Source organism: Triturus cristatus, chromosome 8 (assembly GCF_964204655.1).
Source record: "Triturus cristatus chromosome 8, aTriCri1.1, whole genome shotgun sequence".
Taxonomy (NCBI): Eukaryota; Metazoa; Chordata; class Amphibia; order Caudata; family Salamandridae; genus Triturus; species Triturus cristatus.
In genome coordinates, this window is record NC_140591.1 from 1,457,501,376 (window position 1) to 1,457,525,116 (window position 23,741).

The 23,741-nt window shown below is 45.9% G+C and overlaps 1 protein-coding gene across 2 annotated transcripts in view; it reads right to left on the reverse strand.

Moving 5' to 3' along the window:
- Positions 1-23,741, reverse strand: part of ACER3 (alkaline ceramidase 3) — a 252,810-nt gene that overhangs the window by 49,250 nt on the left and 179,819 nt on the right. For both annotated transcript variants that reach the window (XM_085623262.1, XM_085623263.1), the window contains exon 4: positions 4,107-4,159. In XM_085623262.1, coding sequence (XP_085479388.1) covers positions 4,107-4,159 — 53 coding nt within the window. The remainder of the gene's footprint in view (positions 1-4,106; positions 4,160-23,741) is intronic.

Here is a 23,741-nt window from a genome sequence, read left to right on the forward strand (position 1 = left end):
ACAAAAAAAAAAATCAGGTAAGAATCGCAATGCTCTAAAATTGTCCCATGTAAGTCCTGTTTTACACTTACAGATCTGGATTTTGCTTCACATTTTGGTACTTGTAATTTTGTTTGGTTTTCCCATTATTAATTCAGACCTAGAAATTCTAGAATGTAAAGAAAATAAGCTTTGGTAAAGTCAATAGGTCTCAGATCTAAAATGCTGAGCTACTGGCTTTGCCAGCGCTTTTTTGCAATCACATGAATACACAAGCATGAAAACTGAAAGCCAATGTAAAAAATACAGCAGGGTGGGAAGGTGCGTTGGAAGCAACACGGAAAGCAAGAGGGATGGGAAGCTGGATGGGAAAGCAGCAGATGGGAGAGAGAGCAAGAACTTGCATGCACTCTCATGTAGTGCTTATACAAAAAGAAAAAAAGTATTGCCCTGAATGTAAGCCTGGTAAGCAGTGGAAGGATACAAGCCACCCAGTCAGAATACTGAGACAGAAATGCTCCTGGGTGGGGCCTGCACAAAAATAGGGAGGAGAGGCATTGAATCAGGGGCAGGGAAGGAAGATAGAGAGCAAAGCCATAAGATCATGAAGCAAGGTGTTTGCCCAAAGCTCACTGTATGTATATTGGAACAATAAAACCTGCTAAAGTGGTCAGTACCAGAGACCTAAACACAGGACTAGTTAAGCTGTTTAAGCCATAGGTGAAAGAGAGCTCTGCAATGGTACACAATCGAACAGAAACCATATTCAGTAAGACAATATTTAGGGGTTTCACTCAAACATATGTGAATTGCAGAATATAGCAGGGTGCGTTTAACTTGCACCCACAGAACCCATTATATTCTTCACAAAGTTTATGATTTTCTTTTAGAAATCTATGTTTCTCTTTACAAAAGATACACAAGAGAAACTTTAGTGATTTGTATTCATGAAGCGCAACATAGGGATTCTTCTTTCCATGGGGCACAAGTTGGCCTATACTTGTCAGGTATTAGAAGTGGAAGATGCCAATGTAAATAAGCATTGGGAAGGCTTAAATGCCTGTTATTGGCAAGCTAGGACAATGGTTTTTTTTTTTAACTTTTATTGGAATCATATTTTATCCTTTCTAAAAAATAGAAGGAAATTTAGCAATATATTAATCACTGCAAATAATGCTAACATTAAGACGTGATTCCTGGAGGAGAGTGGTCATTGTTGAAAAATCCTGGGTATACAAGAAGGCCTAGGAAGGGGAAATGGTCATCATAGTGTGGCTCAATCTGGCCAAGGCTTCTGGGCAGGTATGTCTCAGCTCTTGGGACCCCAGGCTCCTAGGTGGGATGTAAGAGTGAGTGATGTGAACGTGCTGAAGGTTCAAGACCAAATGTATCACTCGATGGGGGCTGTTGATCCTTGCTTGTAGTGCCACCAGAGAGATTGACGATTATATGAATTGCCAGGGGAAATATGATTCTTGAAAGGCAGTGAGAGGAATGATTAGAGGGACCACGGTCTTACTTGGCTAAGAGGAGTAGGACACAGGGGGAGGTTCACTAGCATAAGAGGGAGTAAACCATAATTGATAGAAACCTAAATACTTCAGATGACTTGCAGGTAAAATGATGGCAGGTGACTGTAAACAAAAGACACACGGTAGTGCAATGTATCAGAATGAGTAATATTAAAAAACACTTAATTAAATGTTCTTGGTCCTTCTTAACTAGTAATCCCTGAAAATGTGCCTTTCCACCAAGGCTTTAGCGTCTATTCTGTGCTTTAAGATATCCGGTATAGCAGCTCTAATTAAGACACATGCAGTTCACACTCAATTCTTAGAAGGATGAAGTCACTTAATGAAGATATGGAGTATCTTATGGAAATGAAATGAGTGTGCTTTGAAAGACACAAACGTTCGTATAGGCAACACTGCTAAATCATCAAGAATATACCCCGAGAGAAGGGATATAAAAAAATTAGGAAATACCTACCTGTAGATAACAGAATAGGTAAGGGAACGCAAAGAGTTGGTTGTCTTCGTAAATCAATACGGTGGGTGAAGTGACTGTGAGGGACACTGGTTTATATTATTAGTTTATTGCATTTTCAGGTTTATTTCTCATTTAAATCAATTAAATTTATAAAGTGATATTTTCAAAATGCTACAAGCAATGAAGTATTATGGCACAAAAGAAGGTAGAAGGTGAAATCATCCAATATCACAGTAACTCCAAAACTGAATGAAGAAAGAGGTGATTCTCAAGAGGAGAATGAAATAAATGCCCAGCAGCATCACAGCAGACAGAAAGGTGGAGTGTACTTAAGTGTTGGAGAGCAAGCAGAGCGAACAATCGAAAATTAAATTGGGCACAAGGAAGAGAAGGATCGGCAAATCAAATTTTAGTAGAAGACTGAAGATTAAGGAGGGGAATACAAACTGCAACAGTAAGTAGAGGATTTAGAGTAGCAAGACCATGAACACACTTCAAGACAATATAGGCGAACGAAACGGGAGAGATGAATGAAACTGTAGCCATTGAAGATAAAAAGGGAGAGATATAGGTGCTTAAAACACACCACTAACAGTATAATTCAACACAAGAATGAAAACAGAGATCATGAAGAATGAAGCAACAGTAGTCCCACTGAGATGAGACAAGGGCACGCTTGAGGATGAACGTCAAAAAAGGGTGCATTTCTCCGATAATATTTAGCCGGAATAAATAGGCAGGAGCAATACAAGAGATGTGGTTAGAGAGAGTTATAGGTAAACAAATTACAACAATGTTGTGTGTAAGAGAAAGAGAAAATGAAAAGCAAAAGGAGAAAGGGAAGCATAGGGAGATGTATACAATTAGAGAATTTTAGTTTACAGGGATTATAATTAAGAAAATGGCAAAAAACTAATTTCGAGACCTTGAATATGCAACCTGAAATACTTTCGTGAAGATCAAAATCAAAGGAGATGTATCTGAATCATCCATATAGAAGTGACAAAAGAGACCACAAGAGGCTGGTGCAGACAGAAGGACGGCGAAGACATCATATAGGATACAAAGAGAGTAAGAAGACTGACCAGCCTTGGAGATGGGAAAGGTCCAGTCAGAGAGATGGGACGACGGTCGGGCAAAGGTATATGCAGACACACCACATAGAGGAAGGGTAGAGCGGCAGTAGAGTTGTCAACCATGTCAAACGCAAATGAATGATAACAGAAGATGGACTTACAGCTTCTTCAGTGAACAAGGAATGAGGCATCATTTGTGATTAAGAACGGATCATGAGATGTACCTTCTAAAAAAAATGCCTGTTCAGTAAGTCTAACTCTGAGCCAGTTCACTGTGCAAGTCTCACTGCAGTTCAGTCTGGATTGCTCCTATTGGAGAAGGACCAATGCTGATTTGCATAAGGTGAGACTGTCTGAAGTACACAGTGAACAGTAAACCATGGGCAATATGAGACCCAGAGTAATAACCCATGGCTGCAATCAATTCAAGCTCTCCATCCAGCTCTTTTTTTGGTTCTCTCACTGATATTGGGAACATGACGAGGAAGAAGGAGCACGAACAAGATCTATGTTTAATATGGTTGAGTGTTTTTATAAACCTATTATTCTTTTTATGTTTCAAAGTTCTCAAACTATTTATCTTGGTGGTCTTCTTTAACATCTTTAACACTGCCTTTTATACATTGTATTGTTCCTCCTCGTATTTAGTTTTTTTCTTCTTTTACATCTATTAGTCCCACCTCCAGGCAAAAACAGCTCACTGGAAATCATAAGTAATAAACACAGAAGTGTGTCTGGCTAGCACTTAAGGTCTGGTTCAGTAGAACAGTACTGTAGAGTTTGCATTCATCACAAACACTGCATGTAGCCTTTGATAATTTTGCTTGTTTATACCCAGCGACTAGTGAAATGTTGCTGCATTTGTCTGCAATGATTCCTTTCAATAGAAATTGGCAATTAGATATTCTTAACAGAAATATAAGCAAGCACATTTGTGCATAACCTGAAAAACATGCCAATTTCATAGTAATTGGTCTCAAATAACTGCATTAGAAGGTTACAAATATTTAGAGCACCCGTCCTAACCTTTACCAGGCAGAAGGTCTTTCAACAAGTACTTACAGGCAGTAGACAAAAATACAACAGCCGTAGATCATTGGCAATTCATCCAAAAGCTGGAAAGAAAAAAACACAAAGCATGAAAACCGGAAAATAATGAGCACTTGTACAGAACGAGCTCTCTGTGGCACATTTTCTTGGCTGTCAATTGCAGTAAACTGATTCAACATCACATCTACAGCCTTTGACGGAACAGCTGCAAGTAATTATCAAAAGGAAACAGAAGCTCATATCTGTGGACCGAATGGCAAAAGGGGCTGAAGTGTGGAAGATTTAAAAAAAGGCCAATTAAAGAAAAATATATTAAAATGCAATTTCATCATATTCCTTCAGGATGTACAAGAGGCGGAGAAGTGGGGGGATTTTGAAAGAAAATCATTCCATTTAATGTCTGGCCCGAAGGCTCAAAAGAGTAAGCAGTAGTGGATATTTAGGGCTTTCTGAAAAAATACTCCTTTTGCTGTCGTTTCAAAAGAATGACAAACATTGGCAAAGCCAATAGGTCTGGCTTTCCTGTAGGGTAGCACCCGGCATGCTCAAATGCTGTTAAACTGTGGTGTACAGACAAAAACACCATGGCAAGAAAAAAATACAAAAAATAATTACTCTGTGTTAATTGCATGTTAGAGATAAATAACTGAATGTGGTAAGAGTCAATTACATGACCCAAGGGGGTAATGCTCCTTTGGGTGGAGCCAAAACCCACTATTTTTTTAAAAAATAATTTGTAATAATAGATCTCTAAACAGCTGTGCTGTCAAGCCAGACCTAAAAAGGACAGTCAATGGAAACAAATTCGAGGAAATGACCTGTGATTTTTCAGGAATTAACCATCAACAGACGCGATGATACTTTGAAGTCTGGTTGTTTATTATTAATCTGCAACAAAGGGATGTCTTAGTTTAGGACTTATCTAAAGTCTTCAACAGAGGGAAAACAAAAACCAAAAATACTGTCTTGATCTTGCTAGTAGATGGGAGAAATGATAACGTTTTAATATGTGAATCTTATACTGAAGAATGAATTCACAGACAGCCGAGAAGTAAAATCAGGGCGGACTAGTCTGTGGGGTTTCCTGCGTTGATAACAGGTTTGTACCAAGCTGTCCCACTCACTTATTGTTTCTAAACTGGTTGATAGTGGATGCCACATGAGTCCTGCTGGTAGTCAGTTTTCTTCCTGTAAAACAAGTCCTGCCTTCTGTTTCTTTACCAAAAGTGAGACTTTGCATCCATTGCTCTACAACTACGTCTTATGTAGAAGGAGTAGTTTCTTACCTGTAACTATAGGTTTTGTAGTAGGGGTATCTCTGTTATAGTCATAATCTATGAATAATCCCCGCCCATGTGCGGGGACCCCGGAGCAATCAAAAATATCTCTTAAACTGTCCCGCATTTGCAAACCTGCAAAGACACTTAAGAGACAGACAAAATAATACAGCCTAATCACAACAAGGCTGCACTGGCCAGTACTTCCTCTGAAGGGAACACAAAAGCCAAAATAAAGTTTAAATGTCATTTTTATTCACATCTGACATCCTCCTTTATTACCACACACTCCCTTCACCAAAATCCCTTTAAACAATAGAGAGGAAGGGGTGGACAGACAAGCCCTATAGGCTGTCATTATGTGTCTGCTAAAGGGATACCGTGCCTTTAAGAAACTCTCCAGAGACCCCCGGTATCCCAGGATGCACAGCCAACACAAGTTACTTTCAGTTACTCCACCGGGGAGGAGGGAGGGTCGCTTAGGACTATAACAGAGATACCCCTACTACAGAACTGGAGTTACAGGTAAGAAACTACTCCTTTTGTAGTAGGGGATCTCTGTGTATAGTCATAATCTATGAATAGAATGGCAAGCCCATCCCAACCAACAAGCAGCGGTGGAGTAAGTCCAACCACCAACAAATCACTGTGCAAACAAATTCCTCAACGAAGCCTGTCCAACCTGCGCATCTGCCCTAGCATCAGAATCCAGGCAGTAATGCTTCGTAAACGTATGGACCGACTTCCAGGTGGCAGCCTTACAAATGTCAGCAATGGGAACATTCCTAAGCAAAGCTGTAGTAGCAGCCTTGCCTCTAGTCGAATGCGCTGTAGGCTTACCCCCCAAAGTCTTATTAGCTTTCTGGTAACAAAGCTGAATACAGGAAACAATCCATCTGGAAATGGACTGTTTTGAGGTAGCTAAACCAGTTCTTACCGAACCATAATTAACAAACAGTTGATCCGACCTGCAGATATCTTTTGTCTTATCCAGGTAGAATTTCAGCACCCTACGTACATCAAGTGAATGCAGAGACCTCTCCGCCGGAGAGGAAGGATGCTGAAAAAAACGTAGGCAAAGTTATCATTTGATTTACATGGAAATCTGATATCACCTTAGGCAAAAATTTAGGATGGGTACGCATCACTACTTTAGAAGCATGGAAAACAGTATACGGCTCTTGACAACACAGAGCCTGAATCTCACTCACCCTCCTGGCCGATGTAATGGCCACAAGGAAGGCAGCCTTCCAAGACAAATGCTGCAACGAAGCCTTATGGATAGGCTCAAAAGGCTCCCTCATCAATCTAGATAACACCACATTCAATTCCCATGGTGGAGAAGGTCTTCTAACAGGGGGAAACACCTTACGCAAACCCTCCAAAAAATCCTTAATCACAGGGATTTGAAAAAATGAGGTTTGAGAAGGGCCCTTCCTATACGCAGTCAGAGCTGCGAGATGAACCTTAATAGACTGAAAATTAAGCCCAGATTGAGCTAACTGCAGCAGATAAGGCAAAATAACATCTTCTTTACAGGATGTAGGGTCAAAGTCCTTTGCCTTGCACCATAAGCAGAATCTCTTCCACTTATAGGCGTAGGAAGTCCTCGTAGACGGTCTCTTCGCCTCTTTCAAGATCTCCATACAGTCCTGAGGTATGTTCAAGTGTCCATACTGTACTAGCTCAGGAGCCATGCTGCCAAACTCAAGGACGAGAGATTGGGGTGAACCATCTGTCCTCCGAACTTCGTGAGAAGGTCCGGCCGACACGGCAGGCGTCTGTGTGGCAGAACAGACCGGTGAAGAAGGTCGGTGAACCACCATTGCCTCGGCCACTCCGGAGCAATCAGGATCATTCTGGCTCTGGATTGCGACAGCTTGATCAGCACCGCCGGGATCAGGGGAATGGGTGGAAAGGCGTAGAGAAAGCTGTTGGACCAGCTGATCCATAGGGCATTCCCCAGCGTCCCTGGTTGGTAGTACCTGGACGCGAAGTCGTGGCATTTGCTGTTTTCTGCCGTAGCGAACAGATCTATATCCGGAGTGCCCCACTCTGCGAAGACGTCTCTTAGCACGTCGTCGTTTAGCACCCACTCGTGGTTCTCTTGAACGAGCCTGCTGAGCGCGTCTGCTTGGGCATTCTGCACCCCCGGCAGATGGGTCGCCGTGATAGTCAGGTTCCTGGCCACCAGCCAGTTCCAGATCGCCTGTGCCTCCCGAGACAGTGTGCGTGAACGTGAGCCCCCCTGCTTGTTGAGGTAATACATGGTCGTAGTATTGTCCGTCTGAACCAGCAGGGAGTTCGTCCTGAAGGAGGGATGGAACGCCTTCAAGGCCAAGTGTACCGCTCTGAGTTCCAAAAAGTTGATATGGTAAGTCGTCTCCCTCTGCGACCATATCCCCTGAATCTGAAGAGGGCCCGAATGCGCTCCCCAGCCCTGGAGAGACGCATCGGTCACTATGGTCTGGACCGGAATATCCTTGTGAAAAGGAGTCCCCTTGCAGACATTCTCTGGGGCACACCACTATTTCAGAGACTGCCGAGCGTGTTGAGACAACTGGATCTTGTCCTCCCAACGCCCCCGCCTCTGGTCTCATTGATCCTCCAGACATTCCTGGAGAGGCCTCATATGCAGACGTGCATTGGGGGTGAGAAAGATGCAAGAAGCCATCGACCCCAGTAAGGAAGACACCGTCCTCACCGTAGGAGAGCGGGCTGAGATGAGATGCCGAGCCTTCCCACGGATCGATAAGCGTCTCTCCTCCGAAGGACACACGCTTGCGTTCAAGGTATTGACTGAGGCCCCCAAGTACTGGAGACACTGCACAGGGATCGGCACTGACTTCGACATGTTGATGTGCAGTCCCAGGCGATGCAGCAAGGCAGCTGTCCTGTTGAAATGGCACTGGGCTTCCTGGTAAGTGGACGCTTTGATCAACCAATCGTCCAGGTATGGATACACAAACACCTTGGTCTTCCGCAGGTGTGCCGCGACCACTGCCATGCACTTGGAGAACGTCCGTGGTGCAGACTTCAGGCCAAACGGGAGTACTGAATACTGGTAATGGTTGTTGCCTACCAGAAACCTCAGGAACTTGCGATGCTTTGGTGCGATCGGCACATGAAAGTAAGCGTCCTGCAGATCTATGGCGCACAGCCAGTCTCCTCGATGCAACGGAGGGTAAATCTGATGCAGGGACAACATACGGAACTTTTCTCTGCGGATCCACTTGTTTGCTTGACGCAGATCTAGAATAGGCCTGAACTCGTTCTTGTCCTTTTTTCTTACGAGAAAGAACCGTGAGTAGAGACCTCTTCCTTTTTGCTGCAAAGGAACCGCTTCTATCGCCCTCTTTTTTAACAGAACGTCTGCCTCCCGCTGGAGCTCCCTCACCATGTAGGAGGAGCGCACTGGTGGAATCTGTGGAGGCGGGCTGGTGAAACGAAGACAGTAACCATTGCAAACAATATTCAGCACCCACTTGTCCTGCGTTATTGTCCTCCACTCTGCCAGGTAGTGTTGAATACTTCCCCCCACCGGAGCGGGTAACGGATGAGGGGGAAGTAACTTTTCAGGGCTTCGACCCGGCCGGGCCTTTGTTCCCCGACGAGGACTGATGCTGTCCTCTGGCGCTTCTGAAAGGACTGCCTCGGGAACTGCTGTTGTTGCTGGGGCTGTTGTTGGTGGCCCGACTGACGCCCTTGACCTCTCTGCTTGGCGTAGCGCCTGCCTGAGGATGGGAAGGACCTCCTCTGCTCCTTGGGCCTCTCCAGCCCCACCGCCTTCAGAGTTTCCGCCTCAGCCTTCATGCGGGCCATCTCGTCATCCGCATGCGACCCGAACAGCGTCGTGCCAGAGAATGGTAAGTTGGCGATCTTCTGCTGTGCTTCAGGCTTGAGAGGGGTCAGCCGCAGCCAGGAATGCCTCCTCATGTGTATGCCGTGGCAGTACCCATGGGCCGCCAGCAGCGACACATCCCCCGCCGCACTGATGATCTGATTAGAGACCATCATGCCCTCGTTCAGCACCTCCTGAAAGTCCTCCCTCTTGTCTCTAGGCAGGGAGGCAGCGAACTATTGCAGGGAGTCCCAAAGAGACCTGTCATAGCGCCCCAACAGAGCGGAGGTGCTAGCGGCCTTCATCGTAGTGGCCGACGTGGAGCACATCCTCCTCCCCAAGGAGTCCATTTTGCGACTCTCCTTATCCGGCGGAGCCGTGGATGAAGGAGTCGTAGTGTTGTTTACAAGCCGCCGCCACGATAACAGAGTCCGGTGGAGGATCCACCCTGAGGAACGCCGGGTCCGAGTCAGGAGCCCTGTACTTTTTTAGCAGTCTCGAGGGCGCCGGTTTCACCACGGCCGGCGTCAAGAACACCTCCATTGCAGGTTCCTCCAACCCCGGAACCAACGGGAGGAGGGGGCGCGACAGATGAGCCTTATGCAAAGTTTCAAAGATCACAGAAGTAGTGGGAATAGGGGTAGTGACTGATATCCCCAACTTCGCCGCCGCTCTCATCAGCACCTCCTGGAACGTGGCAATGTCATCCACCGGCGAGACGCGGGTAGGAGGCGTCTCCGACAGCGAGGGCGAAAACCGTCCAGTCCCAGAAGAGTTCGTGCCCCTCGAGCCTCTGGAACGAGACCGATACCTCCGTCGTCCATGTCCAGAGCGAGTGGACGATCTGCGCCTACTCCGTGATCGCCTACGAGGGCGAGAGCGAGATCTCTGCCTGTGAGGAACCCTCGGGGGCGGAGGCGGTGGAGATGTAGGCAGCTGAGGCACGGGCAGAGGGGGAGGAGGAAGAGGAGGAGGAGGAGGAGGAGGAGGAAGATCAGGCACCGGTGGAGGAGCCGGTGGAAGATCGGGCGCAGGAGGCAGAGGCGGCTGCTGTACGCAGCGCGGGCCTGTCCCGCGTGGAAGCCACCGACGGGGAACGTCCGCGTCTCCCCGATCCCCGACTGGAGATCGTAATCACGGAGGACGTGTTCCCCGATGTCCGTGACGTCGAACTGTACGTCGACCTCGTCCGGCGTCTCTTAGCCCTCGACGTCGAACGCCGTCTCGCAGTCGAGCGTCCTCTCGACGTCGAACCATGCCTCCTCGACGTCGAACCATGCCTCCGTGACGTCGAACCACGCCTCCGTGATGTCGAACCACGCCTCCGTGACGTCGAACCACACCTCGACCTCCGTCGCCGCGGCGTCGACTTCTGCCTCGACGTCGACTTCTGGTGCTTCGACGTCGAACGCTGGTGTCTCGACGTCGACGTCCGGTGCCTCGACGGCGACCTGTGCCTCGACGGCGACCTGTGCCTCGACAGCGATCGTCTCCGCCTGGACGGCGGGCGCCGGGATCTCGGCGTCGACTCCGTCAGCATCGAGCCGTGGGTCGACGGCGAAGGTGGCGAGTGAAGTCTTCCATGGGGCTCGGTACGACGTCGATGGGTTGTCGACCGTGACACCTGCGACGGAGACCCGATCCCGGGTCTCGCCGGCCCCTCTCTCGACGTCGAACGCCGAGGCTGCCGCGACCCAGAGCCCTGGATCGACGGTGAACATACCGGTGCCCTCTCCCTCGCCGTCGCCGACGTCGAACGCGACCTACAGCCGGTAGGCGCCGTTTCTGCTTCCTGCTCTGCCCGGAGGTCCCTCCAGGGGCTGAAGCATGGGCGGAGGAGGGAGAATGAGATCCTCCATGCCCCGAAGTCCCACCGGTCCTCTGCTGCTCCTGTCCCTGAAGGCGAATCTTCTCCCTGTCCCTCAGGGTCCTCTTTGAAAAGGTTTTACAGATGGCACATGTAGCTGGGACATGTGAGGGCGACAAGCAGAGGATACAAACATCATGTGGGTCCGTCTTGGCCTTTTTCCTCCCACACTCAGGGCAGTTATCGAACAAAGCCATGCTAAGAGTGGGCCAAAACTGCTCCAGATTGCAGGCAGTAGTAGACAAAGGCTCTAGACGTCGAATGAAAACACTATTTATCCAAAAAATCCAATTTTAATCAAATAAACCACCCAAAAGGGTAGAGCTCAAGCTCCAGGGTCCTGCTAGCAGGAGCCGGAAAAAAGAACTGAAAGTAACTTGTGTTGGCTGTGCATCCTGGGATACCGGGGGTCTCTGGAGAGTTTCTTAAAGGCACGGTATCCCTTTAGCAGACACATAATGACAGCCTATAGGGCTTGTCTGTCCACCCCTTCCTCTCTATTGTTTAAAGGGATTTTGGTGAAGGGAGTGTGTGGTAATAAAGGAGGATGTCAGATGTGAATAAAAATGACATTTAAACTTTATTTTGGCTTTTGTGTTCCCTTCAGAGGAAGTACTGGCCAGTGCAGCCTTGTTGTGATTAGGCTGTATTATTTTGTCTGTCTCTTAAGTGTCTTTGCAGGTTTGCAAATGCGGGACAGCTTAAGAGATATTTCTGATTGCTCCGGGGTCCCCGCACATGGGCGGGGATTATTCATAGATTATGACTATACACAGAGATCCCCTACTACAGAACAAGATTGTTTCCACAACTGCACGTCAAATCCAGAGGTATTAAAATGATTCTATGATAGTTTCCCATTATATTTTGTTTTCCAGACTACACAACCGTACATCCTTGCATCCCTTCATTAGAGGTTTGGTGCAGAACATGTACTTCCAACCCGTGCATCTTCCCACTGGACCCTCAGACATGGACCCCTCACTGTCTAACATGTATGACAGGATCATACACGGTGACATAGTAGAGCGGGCGAGGCTCCACCAATAATGGCAAGAAAATAACATTATTTTTGGTTGATTAAACCTCGTGATATACCCCATAGGCATTGGCAGTGCTTTGTCAAACTCTTTGAAACTTTCAGAACAAACGAGAAGAAAGACCCCCAAATCCTACTGTGTGGTGGACTTTAAAACCCACGACCACATTCTACTCTCCAGAATGTGTTTGCTAGAAATGAATCTATCTTTGCCTTCTTAAAACCAATGTTAACAGTTTTGCTGATTTTACCCTTAGTTTATATTTGTTTGGATATCAAGCATGATGCAATATTTATGCAACTTTAATAAGTTGTACATTTCATGTACACCTTTGTATGTGCATGCTTAATCTGCAAAGTTGGAAGGGTCGTAAAGTGAAGAGATGGATCCCACGGAGTTTTACAAAGGTCATGGATAAGACATGTTAAGAGATGAAAACTCCACTACCCCGATTCCTACTAATTCGTGCACAAACCTGCTGCTCTAATTTAAGGTGGGGAGGAGAGTTCGGGTTCAAGCCCAGGCACGAAGAACTAAACCACAACACATATACTGGACCCTTACAATGGACTTGCGTCCACCCAGACCCCAAATGATTTTAGTACGTCCGACTAGGACCTAGAGGCCAGTCAACTACTCATGTATAACGACATCACAGCAGCATCTAATCTCCCACGCAAGTGTTGCTTTTGTATGTCATTGGTAGTCTCATTGCCGTGGTGCAGTCTAAATTTATCTGCCAATTCTTAAGAACAGATTGCCTTCAGGAACCGGTGTCCCCAATATTTTTCATCTCCGTAATTTATAGAATATGCGGAAATTGTTTTTGATGATGCCTCTTTGCATGGCTTTAGGGTTTTTTTTCAATTGAATTACATCGTGAACTGCTGCTTTCAATTTCAAAAGTATTTTATTGGTTGTTTCCAAATAAAGCAATACATACAATACTTCAAATGAAAGGACATAAGGAGTAGACATGCAAAAATAAACGAAGCAAAATAGGGACAGAAAAACAGCAAATGCATTGAGTAATCAGGCGAGTGTGGCAGTATATCACATTTTCATACACAAGTGAACTGCTGCTTTAATCAAGGTCATGGGTGGGATCCACCCTGAGGAACCAGACATCTGAGAAAGAGCTTCTAAAATAACTGCTGGTAAAAGAACCATGTAACAAAATCAAGAGCGCATCAGATGCTTGCAAACAGTCGAACCACTGGCAATGGTTTGGATAGCATTTCAACAAATGGTTAATCGCCTAATGTGCCACTCTAGACATAAACCCATCTTATCCACATCTGCACTGACCGATGCTCCTCATGGGAACAGTCCAACCTGAAATGCCATGCGAGGCCCCCCTCCAGAAGTGAACACAAGCAACCACAGACAGTTTCAGTCTCTTCAGTGCTGTATAGCTTGGATCCTGTGGTGGACTGAGCAAGGGGTCCAGGTCTGGGCTTCCCCTTGGCCACTTAGGGCATTACATCAAACACAAAAGGTAATGGGAGAAATGCTGGCAAATAGTGCAACCACTGGCAATCACCTGGGTAGCATTGCAACCCATCGTTTTTTGCTAAATGTGTGAATCAAAACAAAGGTTGACATTGTGCAAATCTGTACTGACCCGGATGCTCAAGGAACAGTCAATCCTGTGGAGAAGTTCGTCCCGTGCTCACTGCGCCACTGGAACAAATTTGCACCCTACTTTTGTGGCCCAAACAGGCCATAACAGGTTTGGGGTTGCTTCCTGTTCTGAGGGGCCCTGTTTTAGTAGTTCAAGCTGGAGAGTTCCCACTGGAGCAGGATCAAGGTCGATTTGTATATGGCTAGTTCCTGTCTGAGGTGACATGGTGCACAGAAAAATATGGGCTGGAAATGCGGCCAGGAGTAGTTACCGGAGGCTGAGATTAATTCAAGTATTCCGCCATCACTTTGTTATTTTTCTCAGTACAATGTCCTAACTGCGATGAGTATGCCAATACGTGGTTTCTATGCTCACTGTGTCGCCACTGGCACCAAGCTGCACTCTATTAATAAGAACCAAATAGGCCAAAACCAGTCTGGGGTTGCTTGTGTTCCGGTTCAGAGGGCACCTGGCCTCGAGTTGAAGCTGGACTGTTCCTATTGGAGCAGGATCAAGGCTGATTTGCATATGGCTAATTCCTATATGAGGTGGCATGGTAGGAAAACAAATCATGGACTGGAATGAATCCCGAGTAATTTATCAAAGCTGAGATTAATTGAAGCATTCTACCATTTTGTTTTCATCTGCCCTTTTGAAACAGCATCTTAGTGCGATATCCATCTACCAGTTCGGAAATCAGAACACTTGGTTATGTTGATTTGTATTGCACAGCTAATCACCCGCGAAGGTATCCAGCCTCTGGAGCAGGGGCACAGCACTGCTGGTGCTCTTAGTTGAACAACCTGGGGCTGTATTATGGAAGTGTCCCTGGGCGCACGGGCATTTGCACCGACTTTGCACACCCCCGGGGCACTTTGGGATTACAGAAAGGGCAGTAGACACTTGTGCATCCCCTTCTGTAAAGCTGTTGGCACTGCTGCACATAAAGCACCTGCGTTCCCTCATTTGAATGAGGGCGTGATCCCATGCAAATGAGAGACTACCTTTGCATCTGCACCGTATTATTGAGGCGGGCAGAGAGGTAAAAAAGCTGCCAAAACCTAGACGGTGGCACACTGTTAGTGCGCCACCTGATGGCAGCCCTCAGGAGTGAGTCCCATGGACTCCTTAGACATCCCCTTGCAGGTGGGTGCAGTCACTCACTGCACCCGCCTGCAAGGGGATCTCTAATCCCCCTTAAGAGTGCAGGCGGGTTGCTGCCTGTACTGTGAAACGCAGAGCGGCTTCACGGTAGCCGGTCCATTTTTGATGTGAATGCGCTACCCTGGGGGCAGCGCAATTCATGTAATAGGGCGCACTTTCTTAGTTTGCACCCGGCGCACCCGTTTTAATGTGCACCAGGCGTAAACGGGGAAAATGCACACTTTACATAATGGGGCCCCAAGTCTTCAGTTTCAGTTTCTTGCTGAAGTTGAGAAGTGGAGTGGCAGTCCGGATGTGTAGAGGAAGTTCATTCCAGTTTTTGGCAGCGTTGAAGGGGAATGGGTGACCTCCTGTCTTTCTTCTGCAGAGGCGGGGGGTTTGTGCCAGGGAGGAAGAGGTGGAGCGTACCTGTCTGGAGGGTTGGTAGAGTTGGAGTCAGTCATTGAGGTACGCTGGCTCGGTGTTGTGGAGGGCTTAGTAGGCCTGGATAAGCAGTAGGAATTTGCAACGTGCCAGTGTAGTACAGTGAGGTAGGGAGTGATGTGAGCACTTCTGGGGACGTCTAGGATGAGTCTGGCGTGGTGTTTTGGACAGCATCGGACCTTCCCTTTGATGAATAAGCGTGGGTACATATGCGCCTGGACCTAGTGCCAAGTCCTGGCTCAGTGCACACACCCTTGTTGACTTCTAGAGCTCGAGTTCAACTCTCCATCCCATGGGACAGGACAAAAGCCCAGACAAAAGGTAGTCTGGTTTTGTAAGAGGTGATGTCACTGACTGCTAATACAAGAGTAATGAGGTAATACCTTTGTACTTAACACTATGTTCAGCTCCTTCCTCTATACATACAGCATAATGACAAAGAAACCGAGATGATACAGCAAGCAGATAGCATCTCACTAGGATCTTATGTTTGAATCTGAATATTTACAAAAAGTGTGTTAACTGGGCCATGTAGCAGACAAGGTGAACGGGACGCTGGATTGACCAGAAGCCGCCCTGGCCATGACCACAAATTCAAGGATTATCCAAAAGGAGGAGAATAACATAATAACATTTCATTGAATAGCACTCAATTTTGCGGTGTCCAAACAAGCCTTCTATAGACGCCTTCTTCTTGGGAAAAACGACCTCAAATAGTCCCAAAAATCCTGCAAGGAAGAGAAGGGTATTTTCAGATCATCCAAGTAAAAGTGATGGTCCTTCGCAGGATCCTGGTTGTGGAGGGTCTACTCAAAGAGAGAAGTAAAGTAAGACTTAAAGTACATGGGAAGACAAATCTCCAGGCTGCCATGGAACTGTGAGAAAATGAAAAAACAGAACAAGCATTGGCATAGCCAATAGGTCTCGCTTTTGGGACCTTATAAGTATTTAGTTATGCAGCACAATATCTTTGGTGCCACAACGTCAACTGTTGCATGGCTAAACACTTATAAGGTCCCAAAGGCGAGACCCATTGGCTATGCCAATGCTTGTTTTTCTGTTTAACGATCCAAGTTAGTATTTTAAAAAAGAGCTTGCGTCATTTTGTAGTTGTGCCAAAGCATGATAAGAGAACCTTCAAAATGATGTGGCTGCCACATCATAGCTCCTTTTATTGACTTTAACTAGACTGCACAGCGTCGGGGATGCTGTACACAGCTCATCTGAAGACCCTTGGCAAAGCTAATAGCTTCCAAAAGCTAGATCTATTGTCTTTGCCAGGACTTGTAAGTGTACAAAAACGTCTATTGTTGTTGCCCATACTATGTAACTGGTTTCTATGAATGAATAGTGTATACCAGCTTTCCGTACTGTACCCAGAAGGCAGGAATGTGGTCACAATTTGTGGCAGATTGGAGAATTGCGCCACAGAAAGTTGAAGCTGTTTTACCCAGATCACACAGTTTGGTCACATGCGAAAGTCTAGATTTAAGTGCTGTAGTTCTGCCTGCCCACAAACAACACTATGTCTTATTCACAAAAACAGTCTAAAAGTCCATGCAAACGTTTTACACCTTCGCTTGAACTAATGTACATTCTTGTTGCAACTCAAAAGCATTCCAATCAGTGTGCCTGAAAAACTGGCCACACGGTTCTAAGAAATACTCTTGCAGTGGCATGTGCAAGGATTACCATTTGACATTTCCCGGTATAAAATTGTACGTAGTGCGTAATTACGCAATGTTTAAAAACACAATGCTTTCTTTCTTTTTTCCTCCAAGGGGAATTCCCTTTTCCCTGTAGACGAAGCCCTTCCCCGACATGTCTGGAAAACATTAGAGGTAGCCCGTGAACCTTTTCACTGATGACGGAGAAAATATAAGCTTTGCTGGCGTAAAACCCCCCCGACCCTACACAGCCTGGGAAAGGATCAGATACGAGGAGGTGGATTGTCACAAACAAAACTCACAAGTTTGTGGCCCGAGGCACACCACTTATTGCTCCTCCACCTTCACGCCTTTTGCATACTTTACTCGTGCGTGTAAGCAGTTGTAAATCGGTTTGATGATAGTCTGTATTTTTGTGTGTAAAGCTGGCAGGTGTTAAGGGAGCCATTAGCCACGGTAAACTGCTTAGCGAGTGGTCCCTGCATCTTTACCTAAGAATGATCCGTTGCTCATCATTACATACCTTGAGTACAACCATGTCCTTGCGAGTGTGTTTACTTAATTCTCTGCTTCCGGCCTTGTGGTACGCGGCAAATGCAAAAAGAACTATTGATGGACAGAATGCAGAACAATGTCGTACATTAACCCTAGTACAGAGATCTGGGCCTAAATCCATCGTTTTTTTGCTCACCATGCCATTCTAGTTTGAACCCAGCCATATGCAAATCAGTCTTGACCCTGTGCCCAATGGGAACAGTCCAGCCCAAACTGCCAGGCCAGGTCCTCCCTGGACTGGAAACAAGCATCCTAGGACCGGTTTCGGGGTTTCACCCCTCTTCAGCCAGGATAGCTTGATTCCAGTGGCATGGAGAGCACGGGACTCACGTCTGAGCAAACCCGTCCCACTCGGGGTGACAAATGCAAAAAAAACTATTGATGGACAGAATGCAGAACAATGTCATACATTCACCCCAGTACAGAGATCTGGGCCTAAATCCATCGTTTTTTTGCTCACCATGCCATTCCAGTTTGAACCCAGCCATATGCAAATCAGTCTTGTGGTACGCGGCGTTTGACACTGCCTGACGTAACAGAAGCAAAACAAGCCACGTGCTCTTAGTGCAGAGGCACCTTGGTGCCGGCCAAGCGCCAGGCGTTTTTTGGGCAGGGCTGTTTACTACAAAGCTGTGCCCCGCTGCAGGGCAAGACTGGCATCGCCTCTGTCCCTGTTATTTCTGATACCTTTCAGGAAAAGCTTGCTACAGACGTAGAGAAGCTGTCCAGATAATGAACATTGCAGCCACACGGTCCCTCGAGTGGCTTGTGGCTCACACACAACTTAATGGTATAATAATAGCTAGGGAGTATTTTTTAGCAATCAGACTTAACATGGGCAAGCTGTTTGACATTCCCAAAGTCCAATGAGAAAGAAAAAAAAAAAATCATAAAAAGGTGGGGGTTTTTTCATACCCACCCCAATTTCTACGAGCAATAAACTTATTTGAGTTCCTGTATATTTCGTATTCTTCTTTAATCAGCACAATATGTGAGATTAAACCAGTAACCTTAGAAAACAAGAAGTGCGAGCAAGACGGAGCGAGGCGCGCGCGCTTGGGAGAGCAGTCTGCTCTTTTTCGCAGCACACACTCGTGCTTGTGGCACCCACTAAACCACGTTGCCTCGGTCTCTTTCCATCCCGCCCTGAGATCGACATTGCTCAAGCCTACCCCTGGCAGCGTACCCGTTTGCAAATTGTTAAGAAATGGTGTGAACGTGTTGCATTTTTAACGAAGACTCAATTAGCTGTGTTTTCAGCCACATTTGCACTGTGATGGCAGGCAAATGAGCGCCATTAAGGAGAAACAATCCTCTGCAGGAGACCGCTCAATCCTGAGAATAAATTAGAAAAGGAGCTCCCCGCAGGAGAAGTTGCAGTTAAATGCACGGAGGCAGTCAGACGAATAAAGAGAGCACGGCCGACTGTGAGGTTTGGTTCACAAACTCCAGCCATTGTCCTGGTAGGGGAAGCGTTTCGTCAGAGGGTAACAAAAGTGGGTAGATTGGCTTTAGAAGGTGACCAATGGGAGGGCGGTTATATGGCGTCAGAAGACACCAATTTGGGGGAGGGTGGTGGTGGTGTCAGCGGCATGGTGTCAGTTAGTGACCAAAGGAGGTGTGGCGCAGCGTCAGGAGGCACTAAGGGGGAGGGGCATGGCACAAGATGACCAGTGGGGTTTGGGGTCCTAGGATGCACCACATATTAAATAAAGTCTCTAATATGTTTTCCTGGCCCAAGCAGGCACGGTTCTAACTTCCTCAATGTAGAGACTCATTTTTCTAAACGTACGTTTTGTAAACACGATGTAGTTGCATTTGAGAGGGCCCGGCCATAAAGAATAGTTATAATTAATTCTGAATTAGAATGAATGACGTGGCTTTATTTCCGCACACCGATCGGGTGGGGAGGTGTCGAGGGAGTGACTCCCACTTCCATCCATTAAAAGGTATTGAGTGGATTAGACACGCGGGCAGAGTATGAGGCGTCTAGTGTTTTTCCATCTGTCTAGCACATAAATGAGTTAGTAATTCCAGTGTCGTGTTGTCTACAGACCTGCAACACTGCATGATTAAGAACATTGTTTTATAAAAAAAGAAAAAACAATTCATCATTAATTGTGCAGATGCATTATAATCTGTGGAGAGCAGGATCACCGGCTTTCCGGTGTTGAGCTAGTATTAGAATGATCTAGAAGTCGGACTCGGCAGCAGACTTCAAGACTAAAGCTAAAAGTCTAATCCTGATGTGCTTATCTGGCAGCCAATCACAATCGACAGTATGCGCTTATGTAAAGTACAGTCAACTTGGCGGCTTTAAAAATAAGCATTGGCCGCACGGCCGTGAAAGTGTCACGGCCGCGAAAGTGAAAGTGATCACGATCAAGCGCGGCGAGCGATGCAAGCATTGGCTGCGCGCGCAAGCGACCGCGAGAAGCGATCTGTGGTGGGGGAGGGGGAGAAGCAGGAGTTGTGTGACGGAGGAAAGACAGATGGCGGCGGTGCGCGTGCACGCAAGCTTGAGGCCACCAAAAGCCTGTGGTGGCACTTTCAAAAGCCACTTACTAAATGTCTAGCAGAGCAGCGCATGCGCTGGCTCAGACGAGACCTAAAAAGGGTTGCTTGAGCATGACCTTTTTATCCTTTTCAAAAAATGGCACTGGTCTCAGGAAGTCTGAAGCTACTGCGCTACTGCCACGATGGACAGAGCTGACCGGTAATGGAACAAGTAAACTTCCATGACATCAGATCAGCCTGCCTGAACATCAGGGGTTCTAATGATTTATGGGCTAAAACTGCTGAAACAATATTCAGCCTGAATGGGACATGTGAACTGTGGCTAACAAGTGAAAAAGTCAATTAAACCACACTTACCTGCACTGGTCTGTAGGATGGGAAGAATTTAAACAGTAGAACTGACCTAATACTCAATGTTTTCTTAATTTCCTTTTACAGCACCAAGAAACCCTCCCAGGGGTTGTAGTTATGCTCAATAAAAAATATAAATTACCTTTTCTGGTAAAGGTGCTGTTGAGGACTAGGAATTGAGGTGACCCAAGTTCTTCAATGATATTAATTTTCTCTCCTTATGCCAATGCCAAGATAATTATTAAGCTTTTGAGATAACCTCAGTAGAATGTCCCTGAAAGGATGCAAGAACCATTTGTGGACACACCACTCCATAATATACCACCATGGTTCTCGAACCCTGAAGCAAGATCAGAGAACTGGCACTTTTGAGCAGTTCACATTTAAGAACTTGTTCTTGGTATTTGGAAGAATTTAAATTTTAAGACCAATTCCGGAGTACCTTCAGTCGAGCCACATCCAGTGGGTCCCTTGGTAATGACTCTGTTGAAGGAGCCCACGCCAAAAGACCAAACTACAAGTAATGTTGTGCTCCCACACAAAAAAACAGAGCCCTATCAAAAAAGGGGATTGCTTACTTTTTATTACCATGTACAGAAATCCGATAACTCCTAAGGTTGCAAGATGGACCCAAAATGCAGGGTATTATAGATGTAGCATTCAAAGGTGTCCGGCTCCATGGACAGGGACATAAGGAAAGGTACTCTGAGTGAGAGAGTGTGTGTGTGTGAGAGTGAGTGTGTGAGTGTGTGTTTTCTCCTGTGAAAAGAAACAAGAATACACTGTACCAGGGCAGTAGAGATCCCGACACGGTAGCCGGTCATTTCATCAAAGCTAATAGGTATGCCTATGAGACCTGCTGGCTTTGTCACTGGTTTTTAGTCTTGCAGTACAGCATCCCGATGGTGTGTACCACGGCAAAAAACAAAGTAAAAAAAGCACTAGGAAACAGTTGTTGTGTCTTTTTGTAAGCATGCGAACCACGCGTAGGTGCACCTACAAAATGCCACAACTTTTTTATTTACAGAGGTGGATTAGTAAATAGAAAAACACTAAGTAGCTTTAAAGTATTTTTGTGAAGTATGGGGGGAGGGAAGCAAGACAGAGGGCAGGGTGGAATAAAGCAATGGAGGTAGGAGGGCGACAAAAGAAGGGCGGAGTGCGGAGGAGAAGCAATGGATGAGAGAGAGAAGGAGGGCATGTTTGAGGGGGAAGGGACACAGAGCTGGGGTAGGGAGGAGAAGTAACAGGTGAGACAGCAATATGAAGCAGGCGAGGTAGAAGTGGGGGCAAAGTAAAAAACATGCGACAGAGAACAGCATGGAGTGCACAGAGAGAGAAGTGCACAAGGGAGACAGCTGAAAAAAACTGGACCACTGATGGAGTGCTTAACTCAAAAGAAAGAAAGTGGAAGCACAGAAGCCAGGCAATCTAAATAGATGGTGTGCTCCAAGGGAGGGCCAAACAAGCTAGGAAACAATTAAGAAGCAGGCAAATGGGAGTGACAGGAAGGGCAATAAATTGTAACCAATGGGTGGATTCCAAGTCACTGTATGTTCTATTTAAGTCCACAATATATCTTGCAACAGACAGAGCATTTGTTGTCTTCTAGGCTGGACCTAAAACAAGCATTTGCAATGCAACAAGCGCTGCATTACTGAATGTTTGACCTATTGGTGTTGCAAATGAAGTTTACTTGATTTTTATTTTTTGTCAAATATCCCAACAGTAGCATAAGCAATAAAAGAAAATACAGGAAAAAAGGTAAGGGTATAGTACTATAGGCTGTTACTAGGTGTCCCTGTGGAGTTGTAAAAGGACCTCTCTTAGCAATGTAAGGCACTGCAACCATAATACAATTATAAAGAGAAAGATGGCCGCTGAGCATATGTTTCAATTTGTTTTTATTGAAAGTGAGATTATTACCTTGCGTTTAAAAAGTGCCCTATTAAAATAAACAACAATGGTGCTTTTTTTTTTAAACTCAAGCTAACACAATTCTCACAGCCAATAAAAACAAATGAAATCGTGCTCAGCTGCAATCTTACTCTTTATAATTGCATTAAAGATGCAGTACCTTATATGGCTAATAATGGTTCCTTTACAACTCCACAGTGACACATAGTAACAGCCTGTGGGACTGCAATATATTCTTGCTTCGTGAATTTTATTACTTATGCTACTGCATGGGATATTTTCTGACAAACAAATCTGTAACAAACTTTATCATATGCAACGCAAATAGCTAAAACTTTCAGTAATGCGAGACCTATTGCATTGCATATGCTCGTTTAGTAATTCTTACAATGCTTGGCTTTAAATCTGAACACATCGTCGTACATGTATATGTGTATTTATTTGAAAATAAAAACAAATATGAAAAGTAATTTAGGTTTTTGCATCTGCAATTCAGTACAATATTAGAGATAATCATGGGTAGCAATGAAAAGACATGATTACTGAGGGATCCTTTTGTTTTCGAGTTAAATGCCGTGCGGCGTTTGTTGCTGGCAAATGCTGTAGCTCACAGTAATGTTTGGTGCAGCATTTCGTGGTGCTGTAGGACTATGCTGCCCTGGAGCAAGATATCTTGGCTTCTTGGTTTTGAAACGGTCTCCAAGCCCTCCTCTCCTCACCACAACAGCACCTCAGGACAGATGGAACTGCCTGCCCTAACAGATCACACGCACTGCTTTAAGTATGCCGTGTTATGATTTTGTGCTGCCATTTTTAAGCTCTGAATCAAATCAAGTGCTGCAAGAGATGTTAATGTTAATGGAAATTTGTAAAGCGCTCGTACGCTGATTGGCTTCATGGCGCTAGGGTTCAAAGTTAACATTTGAGGCAGAGACTAACCCTGATTAAACAGCCAGGTTTTCAGGAGTTTTCTAAATTGGAGAAGATTAGTGCAGGATCGAATTTCAAGTGGAAGAGTATTCCACAATTTGGGAGCAAGAATGGTAAATCTGCGTCCTCCTAGGCGTACCATTTTAAAGTCCGGGATGGTAAGGAGACATTGGTGAGCGGACCTTAGGGCACGTGTAGGGGAATACCTGAGTATCAAATTGTTGATGAACTCAGGGCTGATGCCATGCAAAGATTTAAAGATAAGGCAGCCCGTCTTGAAAACGCACCGCTGAGCAATTAGAAGCCAATGTAGTTTTCTTAGCAGTGGGGAGGCAGAGTGCCATTTCGGTTGATGGAAAATCAGTCGCGCTGCCTGGTTCTGAACCAGCTGGAGACGTTTGAACAGGTAGTGAGGCATTCCCAGGTAGACGGAGTTGCAAGGCATTCAGCCCAGTGTTCTTTGAAGTTGTGATA